This window comes from Suncus etruscus, chromosome 3 (genome assembly GCF_024139225.1).
Source record: "Suncus etruscus isolate mSunEtr1 chromosome 3, mSunEtr1.pri.cur, whole genome shotgun sequence".
Classification (NCBI taxonomy): Eukaryota; Metazoa; Chordata; class Mammalia; order Eulipotyphla; family Soricidae; genus Suncus; species Suncus etruscus.
In genome coordinates, this window is record NC_064850.1 from 144,603,117 (window position 1) to 144,616,171 (window position 13,055).

Sequence of the window (13,055 nt, forward strand, 5' to 3'; positions counted from 1 at the left end):
CTACTACCTGGAATCAACCTAGGCCACCTCTGTTTAAAGTGTGCATTCAATCCATTTAATTACCCTCCAACTGGACCATTCTTTTTTTCTCCCACACTCCCTCCCTCTCTCCTTCTCGCCTTCCCTTTCCTTTCTTCCTGTGATCTAACCCAAGTCTCAATGTATGCAAGGCAGGCTTTATCCCACTTGGCTTCATCCCTTCCCTCATTTTGGCTTTTTGTTTTTCCCCCAGTGACTCTAGATTTTATTTTTTAATCTTGGGTTTGGGGGGCATACCCGGCAATGCTTAGGAATTACTGCTGACTCTAACTTAGGAATTATTCCTAGTGGTACTCAGGGGACTTTATAGAATACCTGGAATTTAATCCAGTTAGGCCATTTGCAAAACAGTTGCTCTGTTTGCTGTACTCTCACTCTGGCCCCTGACACTGGATTTTAAATTTAACCACCCTGCCTGTGTCATTGCTTTCATGATGGTACAAACAATAGGACAAAAACGAGAAATTTTGATGTAGTTTGATTTTTTTTTTCCCTAGATGGAATTACCATGTGGATTGACAAATCTTGGTAACACTTGTTACATGAATGCTACAGTTCAGTGTATTCGTTCTGTGCCCGAACTCAAAGATGCCCTAAAACGGTAAGTCTGAAGAGAAAAAATTTGTAGGGGTGTTTGAATTATAGAGGGAATCGGGTCACACCTGGCTGTGCTCAGAGGCTACTCTTGGCTCTGTGCTCAGCATATTGTATATAGTGTCAGGAAATCAAATCAGGGTTGGGAGTAAGGAAGGCAAGAGCTTTAATCTTGGTACAATCTCTCCAGCACAAGAAATCTTTTTCATTTAGGCCATATTCGGCGGCGCTCAGGAATCACTCCTGGCAAGCTCCAGGGACCAAATGGGATGCTGGGGATTGAACCCGGTTGACTGTGCAAAGCAAATGCCTTCCCTGCTATGCTATCATTCTAGCTCCTGAAATATTTTTTAGGTTAAAGAAATTTATATTGGGGAATAATCTTGTTGTATGTGTGTATGTGTGTGTGTGTGTGTGTGTGTGTGTGTGTGTGTGTGTGTGTGTGTGTGTGTGTGTGTATATATATATATATATATATAGTATTTAGCCTTATTGCAATGTATTAATCCATATTGACTTACATTAGGGCTATGTTCTTGAAAAGGTACTGTAAATTTAAAGTATTGTAAGTTAAAAATACATTTAAGACATGTAACCAGAGACATTATAGCTTGTCTTCACAAAACCCTCTGTATAATCAAGTGTCTTCTTAAATATAAATTTTCATAGAGGTGGATCCCTTGTACTAACATACTCAGTGCAAAGATGATGTAGAATTACTTTATTTTGGGGTTCTATGTCCCCCCAAACCTCACCTCAACACACACATATTTGTTTTATATCTCACTTAATTTTCTTGCCAAATATTTTTTCACAGAAGCAGTTTCCCTCATTTTTAAATGGTCTTATCCTACTATCTTTGTTTTGCTTTGTGGGTCAACTTGTGTATTGCTGAGAGCCTAGTCCTATACTTACTTAGGATTTGTGTTCTCAGCAGGGCTGGGGAACCATATGGGATTTCCTCTATCTGAATCAATTGACTTCTTGCAGGCTATCTCTCTGGCCCTCATTTATCTTTATTTCCATTTTCTATAGCCTTGTTCTATTTTCTTTTTTGTTTGTTTTTTGTTTGTTTGGGTTTTTGAGCCATACCTGGTGACGCTCATGTGTTACTCCTGGCTATACGCTTAAGCTTGGGGGACCATATGGGACGCTGGGGATCGAACCGAGGTCCATCCTGGGTCAGCCGTATGAAAGGCAAATGCCCTACTGCTGAGCTATCGCTTCAGCCCCTTCCTCTTCTATTTTCTGATGATCCATCCATCTATTTTCATGGTCCATCTTTGGATCATGCATTTGTTCATGTGTAATAATGAAAGGTGAAACTGTTTAGGTAATATAAACTTAAACAAAGGTAGTAGGAATTAATCTGTAGTGCTGTGGATTATCTGGGCCAGATGGTGTTGCTCAAGCCCTCTCAGGCTACACCTGTCAGTGTGCAGGAGATCCTGTTCATGCTGGGGATTGAACTGAGATTGACCTCTTGTGAGATACACTTCTTAATCTCTATATGAGCTCTCTAGTCCCTGTGTATATTGATTGGTTTTGGGGCCACACGTGGTGGCAGTCTGCTATTGGATCTTTGCTTTAGGGTTATTTTTCGAATTGCTTGTGCAGTCTTGTGATACAGGAGATTAAATGTAGGTTCTGTCATGCAAAGCATGCTTTGAATTCTTTCAGAGCTTTTATGTAATAGATGTATTTTTTTGTTTCTGAGCCAGATCTGGTGGTGGTTTTGGGCTTGGAAATTTCTTCTGGTGCTGCTACAGGGTGGATCTGGGGAAGTGTATGTAGTGCTAGGATTGAATTATTTTTTTCCCTTTTTTTTGATTTTGGGTCACACCCAGCAGTGCTAAGGTGTTACTCCTGGCTCTATGCTCAGAAATCGCTCCTAGCAGGTTTGGGGGACCATATGGGATGCCAGGATTGAAACCACTGTCCTTCTGCATGCAAGGCAAATGCCTTACCTCCATACTATATCTCTGGCCCCAAATTAGTTTTTTCTTGATTGATTGATTGATTTTTCTCTTGTAAAGCATTTGCTTGACCCATTCAGCTGTCTGTCCTGCCTAGAAAATGTTTGTTTAAGATGAGTTAGGCCAGTGGTTTTCAATTTTTGGTTAATTTTTTGGTTAAAGAAGTACTGCTTTGCCAAAGTTTCTGATCTATAAAGCCGGAGCGGTGGCACAAGCGGTAAGGCGTCTGCCTCACGTGTTAGCCTAGGACGGACCTCGGTTCCATCCCCTGGTGTCCCATATGGTTCCCCAAGCTAGGAGCAATTTCTGAGTGCATAACCAGGAGTAACCCCTGAGCGTCACTGGGTGTGGCCCAAAAAGCAAAAAAAAGTTATTGCTTCACTGACAATTTTTCTGCCTTTGGTTTGTGGGCTTAATGGGCTGGTCTGCAGGTATAAGAAAGTCTATATACTACTGAGATAGATAAGAGGGAAAGGTTTGAAAGTAGGCTTTATTGCTATAAATTACATTTTTTTATGTGTGTGTGGGAAGGGTTGTTTGGGAGTTGGTGGGCAACAACTGACAGTGCACTGGACTTGCTCCTGGTTCAGTGCTTAGGGTTCACTTCTAGTGAGACTGAGAGGAATATAGTAGGTGCTGGGATTTAATCTGGGTCAACCATGTGCCAGGCAAGTACCTTACCCTCTAGTATCTCCTAGACAATAATAAAATAATAAAAAAATAAAAGTACTTTTATCTCAGTGATTCTTTTTTGCCTATATTATCCTTAAAAACCAGAAGAAAATTGAAAGATGCTAACAGTTCTGAGAAATTTGTGGTGAGGATATAATTCTTAGCTTCTCATATTTCAGAGTAAATTAAATCTTAATTAATTCTGCTTTAATATTCCTAGATATGCAGGTGCCTTGAGAGCCTCAGGGGAAATGGCTTCAGCGCAGTATATTACTGCAGGTCAGTATTTAAACCCAGAGCCCCACATATCCAAGACATATGCAACATCTCTGCCCAGTCAGTAATATTTTATTGAAACTCTTTCTTTTAAATTGGGGGTGGAGTTTGTGGATGGCCGGCCACACTCACAGTGCTTCTGCCTCTGCTCAGATATCACTCCTAGCAGGGCTCAGGATCATCTGGGGTGCCAGGTATCCAACTCCAGTGGGATGTGTACAGGCAAGCTCCTTACCCACTGTATTACCTTTCTTTTTTTTTTTTTTTTTTTTTTTTGTTTTGGTTTTTGGGCCACACCCAGTAACGCTCAGGGGTTACTCTTGGCTATGTGCTCAGAAGTTGCTCCTGGCTTGGGGGACCATATGGGACACCGGGGGATCGAACCGCGGTCCGTCCAAGGCTAGCGCAGGCAAGGCAGGCACCTTACCTTTAGCGCCACCGCCCTGTATTACCTTTCTGTCTCCAACATTTCACTTCTTGGTTCACAAGGTAATAAAACAAAAGCTAACATTGCTGTATTTGGAGTAGGACAAAGTGTGAGATTTAGTAATCAGCAGTGGGAGAGTATTCTGAGCTCTGTGATTGGATTTTTTTTTTCCTGGCTCTATGCTCAGAAATTGCTCCCGGCAGGCTCAGGGGACCATATGGGATGTCGGGACTCGAACCACCGTCCTTCTGCATAAAAGGCAAACGCCTTACCTCCATGTTATCTCTCCGGCCTCTGTGATTGGATTTTAATGTTGGTGTGAGAGACTTTGCAGAGGACAGATTCTGAAGAATGCAAATTCATTTTGGAGCTTAGCTCTGTTTAGAGTCAGGAAGTATATTTTTATCTTTTTAATTTAGTCTTGAAGTTACAAAGTTATTCATGATTGGATTTCAGGTATACAGTGTTTCAGCACTGATCCTTTAGCCTAGGGAATGTATTTAGGGAACTGATTGTACTTTTCAGGAGTTCAGTAGATGGGAACCTAGGATGATGATCTTGGAGGGAGGTGGGTTGGAATGGTGACTAAAGGACCTGATAATTTGTAGTGGTAGAACAGTAGCATAGGCTGTTTGGTTCCAAGACAAGGGGTTATATGTTCTCTGTATTGAGCGAATAGCCTCTAGTTTGAATGGGGAGACAGTGCCTGACTAAGATGAGTGAGGAGGGAGCCAGACTCAGGAGTTGTTGATAATGATTCCATTCTAAGGTTGAAGTTTTTTGGTTTTTGTATTTCATTTATTTTTTTTTGGATTTTGGGCCACACCTGGTGACACTCAGGGGTTACTCCTGGCTATACGCTCAGAAGTTGCTCCTGGCGTGGCGGGGGACCATAGGGACGCTGGGAAATTGAACCTTGGCCTGTCCTAGCTTAGTGCATTCAAGGCAGACGCCCTGCCACTTGTGCTACCACTCTGACTCCTATAAGTTTAGAGCTTTTAAGAGTTAAAAACAAATCTTAGAAAAAAAAAACAAACAAATCTTACTAGTAATCTAATAATTGTAAAAGGAATGGATTTACCTCAAAGTAACCAAGCTTATGGTTGTATTATTTATAATAGCACATATTAAATATATCAGTTTTACTAATGGTATGTTTGCTTTTAATGTTTTTTTTTTTTTAAGCTCTTAGAGATTTGTTTGATTCCATGGATAAAACTTCTTCTAGTATTCCGCCTATTATTCTACTGCAGTTTTTGCACATGGCTTTCCCACAGTTTGCAGAGAAGGGTGAACAAGGACAGTATCTTCAGCAGGTAATTAGGGGATGGGTCTCTGCTTTAAAATTTCCCATATATACTATATTAGAGTATATTTGAATATAAAAATATCTTCTTACTTTACTAATAGTTGTTTTGCCTCTCTGCATTATCTCATTATTTCAGCCCCCAGAATCTTAAAAATGTAAACAATAATATATATCCCTTGCTTTTTATCCGTAGGGGGTTTCTGTTCAATTCTAAATTATTCAGCTCCTGACAGCCTCTCTGAACTCATGATGTGCTACTTTCCCTGCTCAGTTTTTTCCAGAGAACTATTTCTCTGACCTGAAACCCTCCAGTTATCATGGGGCTGCTTCCTTCAATTTCCCTTGCTCAAATGTTAGGGCATCCAAGAGGTTATCAGGCATCCTGTTGAAGTAGCACTATCCATTTTCTTTTTCCTTTTTTTGTTTTTGTTTTTTGCTTTTTGTTTTTGGGCCACACCCGTCGATGCTCAGGGGTTACTCCTGGCTGTCTGCTCAGAAATAGCTCCTGGCAGGCACGGGGGATCATATGGGACACTGGGATTTGAACCAACCACCTTTGGTCCTGGATCGGCTGCTTGCAAGGCAAACACCGCTGTGCTATCTCTCTGGGCCCGCACTATCCATTTTCTAATTACGTTCTAGTTCCATATTGCTTTTTCTCCCTCAAACAAGAATTTATGATATTTTATCTGTATATTCTGGTTTTTTTGTTTTGTTTTGTTTTGGCCATACCCAGTGACACTCTGGTTACTCCTGGTTATGCACTCAGAAATTGCTCATGGCTTGGGGGATCTTGTGGGATGCGGGGGCAGAGGGATCAAACTGTGGTCCTTCCTAGGATAGCATGGGCAAGGCAGATACCTTACCGTTTGCGACACCACTCTGGCCGCTGTCTGTATATTCTGGATTTATTTTTTGTTTATTGCTGTGTATTCCTAGCTTGCTTTAGTATAGTTTAGGAGCTCAGGAAACATTTGTTAAATGAACAAACTTTCTGAAATTCTTTGTTTTTTATTTTTAAAGATCGTGTTAGATGCTTAATGCAGGTGCCTGAGGATGTGTTACTGCCAGGGATTACTGAGACTACTTAGTGGTGTTTAAGGGGTTCCAGCACTGATTCTGTGATACCCTGGGGACCTTGTGCCTGGGTTGACTGCTTGCATGACATGCACCTCAATTCTTTGTCCTTTCTCTTTGGCTCTGAAAGGATTTCTTAAGACCAAACACAGGATTGTGAGGATTTTTTGGTTGCTTACTTTTTGTTTTGGGGCCAGTCCTGGTGGGTTGAAGTGCCACAGAAGATGCCAGGGTTTGAACACAGATTGGCCACATGAAAGACAAGTTACTCTACCCAGTGTACTATCTCTTCACTCACTATTGTTATTTTTTTTAATTACAGGATGCTAATGAATGTTGGATACAAATGATGAGAGTATTGCAACAGAAATTGGAAGCCATAGAGGATGATTCTGTTAAAGAGGTAACTTGGGACTGGAGTGAGAGCATAATGGTAGAGCATTTGCCTTGCACACAGACGACCTAGGGTGGACCCAGGTTCAATCGCTGGCATCCCATATGATCCCCTGAGCCTCCCAGGAGCGATTTCTGAGTGCAGAGCAGGGGTAACTCCTAGGGCTGCTAGGTGTGGCTCCAAAACCAAAAAAAAAAAAAAAAAAAAAAAGAGGTAACTTAAAAACCTTTGTTACTTTCTTTGCTCCTCTTCACTCCCTCACCCCGTCTTTAAGTAAATATCTTTTAATAGTTATGTACTAGACTACTTTATATGCTCAGTCTATAGTTGTAATTTGAAAGTTGATACTTGAACTCATTATACTGATTGTGAAAGTTACTTGATAATGTTGAGTATCCAGTCTTTTGACCAGTGGAGAAATTTTACTTTTGGGGACCCACATTTTGAGCTACACTAAGTAGTTACTGGATCTACTCCTGGCTTTTTGTAGAGCTTGCTTCTGGTGGTGCAAATGGACCACATGTAGTATTGGGGAGCCTTTGGGGATTGGCTTAAAGCAGTGTGATTCCTATACTATCCCTGTGCCTCCAAGGATTACATTTTTTTTTTTTTTTAGTTTTTGGGTCACACCCAGCAGCACTCAAGGGTTATTCCTGACTCTACACTCAGAAATCGCTCCTGGCAGCTCAGGGGACCATGGGATGCCGGGATTCAAACCACTTCTGCATGCCTTACCTCCATGCTATCTCTCCGGCTCCCAAGGATTATATTTTTAAGCCCTTTATGTATTCCTAACCTGGACTGTTGAGATGAAGTACACTAATACCTGTAAAAAGTAAAATTGAAATATTTATCTTATTTTACTATTTTGCAGGCAGATTCATCTGTAGCAGCATCAGCACCTTCTAAAAAGAAAAGTTTAATTGATCAATTCTTTGGAGTTGAATTTGAAACTACGTATCCTTCTAAAAATATATTCTTAGTTAATTGGTAAATGATAGTTGAAATATTGGTGGATTACATATGAAATAGAACTTTCATGTGTTGTTATATCCAAAAGTGTTAATTAGGAATTTGGGAAAGTATATCTTTTGGAGTGATCTTGAAATTTAGATAAATGTACATCTATGTACATTTATGTTTTGTTTTTTTTGTTGTTGTTTTGGGCCACACCCAGAGATGCCCAGGGGTGTTCATTCCTAACTTTGCACTCAGGAATTATTTCTTGTGGAGCTCAATGGACTGTATGGGATGCTGGGCGTCGAATCTGGGTTGACTATGTGCAAGGCAAGTACCTGCTATACTATTGCTCCAGCTCCCTTTATGGACATTTATATTTATTAAAATATTTTTATCACTGTCTCCTCATTAATTTACTTTAAAGAGAATGTATGATATTCAGAATATTTTCAAATTAATTATGTATATGAGATTTCACCAATTAATAAAGGTAAGTTTTAGGGAACTGCTATTTTCTGGGTGATGGATAGGAACAGGATAAGATTTTTACTTATGTATCTTCCAGTTAATCAGACTGTTACAAATGTCAATATATAGATTTATTTAGCATTAATATATTTGTGATATTTGTGTCCCTTCTGGTTTGATGCTAGCTGATCTGCTAACACCACTGGTTGCTCCTGCTCTCATTGTCAGGGATATTCATGATATGTGGCTAATTCTATCTCCCTGACCTCTGGATAAAATATTTTGGGGGGGGGGGCATACCCAATGATGCTCAGGGGTTACTCCTGCCTTGGGGGACCATATAGGACGCCTCTGGCTCAAAACACGGTCTGTTCTAGGCTAGCACAGGCAAGGCAGACGCCTCACCCCTTGTACCACCACTCCAGCCCCTAATTTTTTTGTTTTGTTTTTGGGTCATACCCAGCTGCGCTCAGGGGTTACTACTGACTCTAAGCTCAGAAATCACTCCTGGCACACTCGGGGATTATATGAGATGCTGGGGTTTTAACCACTGTCCTTCTGCATGCAAGCCAAGCACCCTAACTCCATGCTATCTCTCCGGCCCCCAATTTTTTTTAAATAAGTTTTGGGGTCACACCTGGTGTTGATCTTAGGAATTATTCTGGCTGTTGTTTGAGGGCCCATTAGTGTTTGGGGGTGCTGGAGTTTAAATCCATATCAGGTGTGTAAGAGGCAAGTACCATCCTCCTGTACCAAGTCCCAAGTGCCCAACCTCCTGTATTATAACTACAGTCCTAAATGAACTTCTTAAATATATTGAAATGGTTGTCGGAAGACTAGTAAAATGCTTTGAGTAACAATAAAAAAGGCTATTTTGATCATTTCTTTTATTCAGGATTATGTAGCAAATCCTGTGTCATTTGCCTATTCCTTACATTATTTTGCAAAGTATGAAGTGTACAGAATCTGAAGAAGAGGAAGTTACTAAAGGAAAGGAAAACCAGCTTCAGCTTAGCTGTTTTATCAATCAAGAAGTCAAGTATCTATTTACAGGACTTAAATTGGTAAGGGCAGTTGATCATCATTATTCTTGGATTCTATTTGTATTTGTGAATGCACTTACTAAAGTCCATTCGTAACCTCAACATCAGTATTTGCGATTTTTTAATTTAATTTTTTTTTGGTTTTTGGGCGACATCTGGCAGCACTCGTGTTACACCTGGCTCTTCTCTCAAAAATCACCCCTGGCAGGCTCAGGGGACCATATGGGATGTTGGGGGTCGAATCAAGGTCTGTCCTGTCCTGGTCAGCCGAGTGCAAGTGCAAGACCTATGGTCTCTGGAGCCCCAGACCATACAGAATGCTAGAGACAAAACATGAGTGGGCCATGACCAAAGCAAGTGCCCTACTTGCCTTCCTACCCATCTGGCCCTATATATGGTTTGAAGCATTAAGAATTGAAGCATTCTAGGTATTACTGAAGTTTCTACATACATCGTCACTAGAATTGGATGTTGGCCAAGAATCTCCCACTCCTCCCAAAATGTTTACATGTATATGCCAGCATCTAAGAAAAGGACTGCTGCTTGTGGGGAGCACTTCAGCCCAACTTGTGAACACGACAACTTGACATACCACCCCTGGTGTGCCCCAGAACTGGAAATGAGAGAATGGCCAACTTATGTCATTTCTGGTCACAGTCATTATAACTATGAAGGAAGGGGAGGAGGTAATAATTATAGCAAAATTGTGTGTTAATGAGGCATATGACTATTAAGTCCTTTTATTTATTTTGTGTTGCTCAAATAATGAGGCCTGTTGCATGCAAGGAAATTGCTGTACTATGGAACTACATCCTGGCCCTAAGAGAAGCTGATTTTAAAAGCAATAACATTCTAGCTAAAACCCAACTCTTTTTTTTTTTTTTTTTTTTTTTGGTTTTTCGGGCCACACCCGTTAGATGCTCAGGGGTTACTCCTGGCTACGCGCTCAGAAATTGCCCCTGGCTTGGGGGGACCATATGGGACACCGGGGGATCGAACCGTGGTCCTTTCCTTGGCTAGCGCTTGTAAGGCAGACACCTTACCTCTAGCGCCACCTCGCCGGCCCCTAAAACCCAACTCTTATAGCAAATTATGATGTGAAGGTTTAGAAAGTATAGAGCAATGACGGCTAACCTTTTTGAGCCCAAGTGCCCAAACTGCCACACAATGCCTGGTCCTCCCAATGGCCAGTCCGGCCCTGTTGCCAGGTGAGTTGCAAAGTAGACATTGGCACACTCTCTTCCCGCTGCGCCGCATATCTTAATTGTGGACCCCTTCCCACTTGCCAACTGTAAGACCTTCATGTGCCACCGCTGGTAGTGCGTGCCATAGGTTCACCATAGAGGGTGTAGAAGAACCAGTGATAGTATAGTAGTTACCTTGCAGACAGTCAACCTGGATTCAACTACTATACGATCCCCACAGGAGTTATCTCTGAGTACAGAGCCAGGTGTAACCCGTGACACCACCAGTTTACCTTCCCCCCCAAAAGTTGGAAAGAATAGAGTATAATGCTCTATCCAGGCACTGAGCTACTATTAGTATTTGAACACTGCTGGTTGTGACCTTAAAAACAACAAAACTAGGAAAATGTGCTTGGACCTTTTTAGATATGTGATTTTGGAATGATCTGAGGGATGGTAGTAATCATGGTGCTTCCTGTTTGCTTAAAGAATGGATAGCTTCAGGGGAGCACTGAGTTAATCTCTCCCTACCCCCATCCCAGGATTGTAGACCAAGTAAGTTTGGACATCTGTTCTGGAGAAAGCAAGTATGCTATGATGTATTCATTATCTTGTTATATTTTTTAATGTTTTTTTATCCTGATCATTCTTTTTAACCCAGTGTCCTTGGGTTACTCCTGGCTCTGCTTTCAGAAAATATTACTGACAGGCTCGGGGGACCATATGGGATGTTGGGGATTGAATCTGGGTTGGTCGTGTACAAGGCATACACCCTACCAGCTGTACTGTCACTGTCACTCTGGCCCCTATTTATTCTGATCATTCTTGAAAATTATCTCAATGTTTGATTTTTTTTTTTTTTCTGAATGAACAGTCAGGGTTTATTGGGCTCAAGGATCTCTGTGAATTTGCTGATTTTGTTTTCCACATTCTTTTTTGCCTATTTCCGTAGATCATGAGCTGCTTTTTCTTGTATTAGTACATCTTGGCCCTTTCCTTCCTTTTTTTCCTCCAGGGTGGTTGTCACGTCCTGGTACTTCCAGGCAATCTCATAGGCCAGGTGCCCCAGATAGGCAAGCTTTCAGGTGGGCTCCAGGCTCACCATCTTGAGTGCAGCAGGGATCACCATGTGTTTTTTTCTTGTCATAGGGCAGTGGGATCCCTTCGAACACTTTGAGGTGGTCCAAGGCAGCTTGTTCACGCTTGGTTTTTGAGGAGCATGCTTTGCACAGTCTGCCAAAAGTTGCGATGTTCGAAATTGTAGCTGATGTTATTAAATGTGGATGTGTCTGGTTTTCCAAGTTTGCTACATGTATTAACTCATGTAATTCTGACTAATGCACTATAAGGTAAATGTCATTATCAGCAAAAACAATTGATATCCCAGGGCAGTGATAGCTAACCTATTTGAGCCCGAGTGCCCAGACTGCCGCACAAAACCAAAGAATTTCCTCAAAAGTGCTAGCACGTCAATTAAACCTTAATAACAAGATTTTAGTATCTAAAAACTATGCGGCACGTGGCGCATATCTTAATTGTGGACCTTCCCGCATGCCAGCTGCAAGGCCTTCGCGTGCTATCGAGGTCCTAGGGAATTACTCTTTTACTAATGTTACACAGGATGTGAGAAAGTAGTGAAACAGTCATGATTCTAAATATGGGTCATATAAAGTCTTTGCCACGTTTGTTAGATTAATAGAAGTTTCCATATATAACACTATATTGATTGGTTCTGGAAAATAAAACACAGGGGAAAAGGTTCTCTTTTGTTTTTGGTTCATACCCTGTGGTGGTCAGTACTTATTTCTGTTTTTTTTGTTTGGTTTTGGTGTTGGGGTCATACCCAGCAGTGCTCAGGAGTTACTCCTGGCTCTGCACTCAGAAGTCGCTCCTAGTAGGCTTGGGGGACCATATGGGATGCCGGGATTCGAACTGGGGTTCGTCCTGTGTTGGCCAGGTGCAAGGCAAATGCTTTGTGCTTTCTCTGGCATCCAGGGCTTATTCCTGGCATAGCTCAAGTGTCAGTCCCAGTGGTGCTGAGCACCATATGTGGAGCTAGGGATTGAACCCAGCTAGGCCACGTTAAAAACAAGAGACTTGGGGGGGGGGGGGGACAAGAGACTTGGGCTGGAGTGTTAGCACAGTGGTAGGGTGTTTGCCTTGCATGTGGGTGACCCAGGGCAGATAGGGGTTCGATCCCAGCATCCCATATGGTCCCCCGAGCCAGGAGCAATTTCTGAGCGCTGCTGGGTGTGGCCTAAAAGAAAACAAAATGGAAAAAAAAGACAATCCTATCTCTTTAGTCATGGTTTCCTTCTTTTAATATTTGTATGGATATTCTGAAATTCATAAATGAGGAATACTATAAAAAGCTTTCTTAGGGGAGCCGGTGCAGTAGCACAGTAGTAGGGCTTTTGCCTTGCACACTGCCAACACAGGACTGATCCCGGTTTGATTCCCATCTGGTCTCCCCAGTCTGCCAGGAGCGATTTCTGAGCACAGAGCCAGGAGTAACCCCTGAGCACCGCCGGGTGTGACCTAACCCCCCTCCCCAAACTGCTTTCTTATATAGTAGAGTATAAGTTCTCAGAAACTTGGTTAGAGTGCTACTTCAAAGAGCTGAACATTGCAGAGTT

The 13,055-nt window shown here is 41.8% G+C and overlaps 1 protein-coding gene across 1 annotated transcript in view; it reads left to right on the forward strand.

Moving 5' to 3' along the window:
* Nucleotides 1–13,055, forward strand: part of USP14 (ubiquitin specific peptidase 14) — a 38,922-nt gene that overhangs the window by 18,877 nt on the left and 6,990 nt on the right. Inside the window, exons 5-10 of the mRNA XM_049770079.1 lie at nt 537–640; nt 3,502–3,560; nt 5,170–5,300; nt 6,693–6,773; nt 7,639–7,721; nt 9,142–9,256. Of these exons, the coding sequence (XP_049626036.1) occupies nt 537–640; nt 3,502–3,560; nt 5,170–5,300; nt 6,693–6,773; nt 7,639–7,721; nt 9,142–9,256 (573 nt within the window). The remainder of the gene's footprint in view (nt 1–536; nt 641–3,501; nt 3,561–5,169; nt 5,301–6,692; nt 6,774–7,638; nt 7,722–9,141; nt 9,257–13,055) is intronic.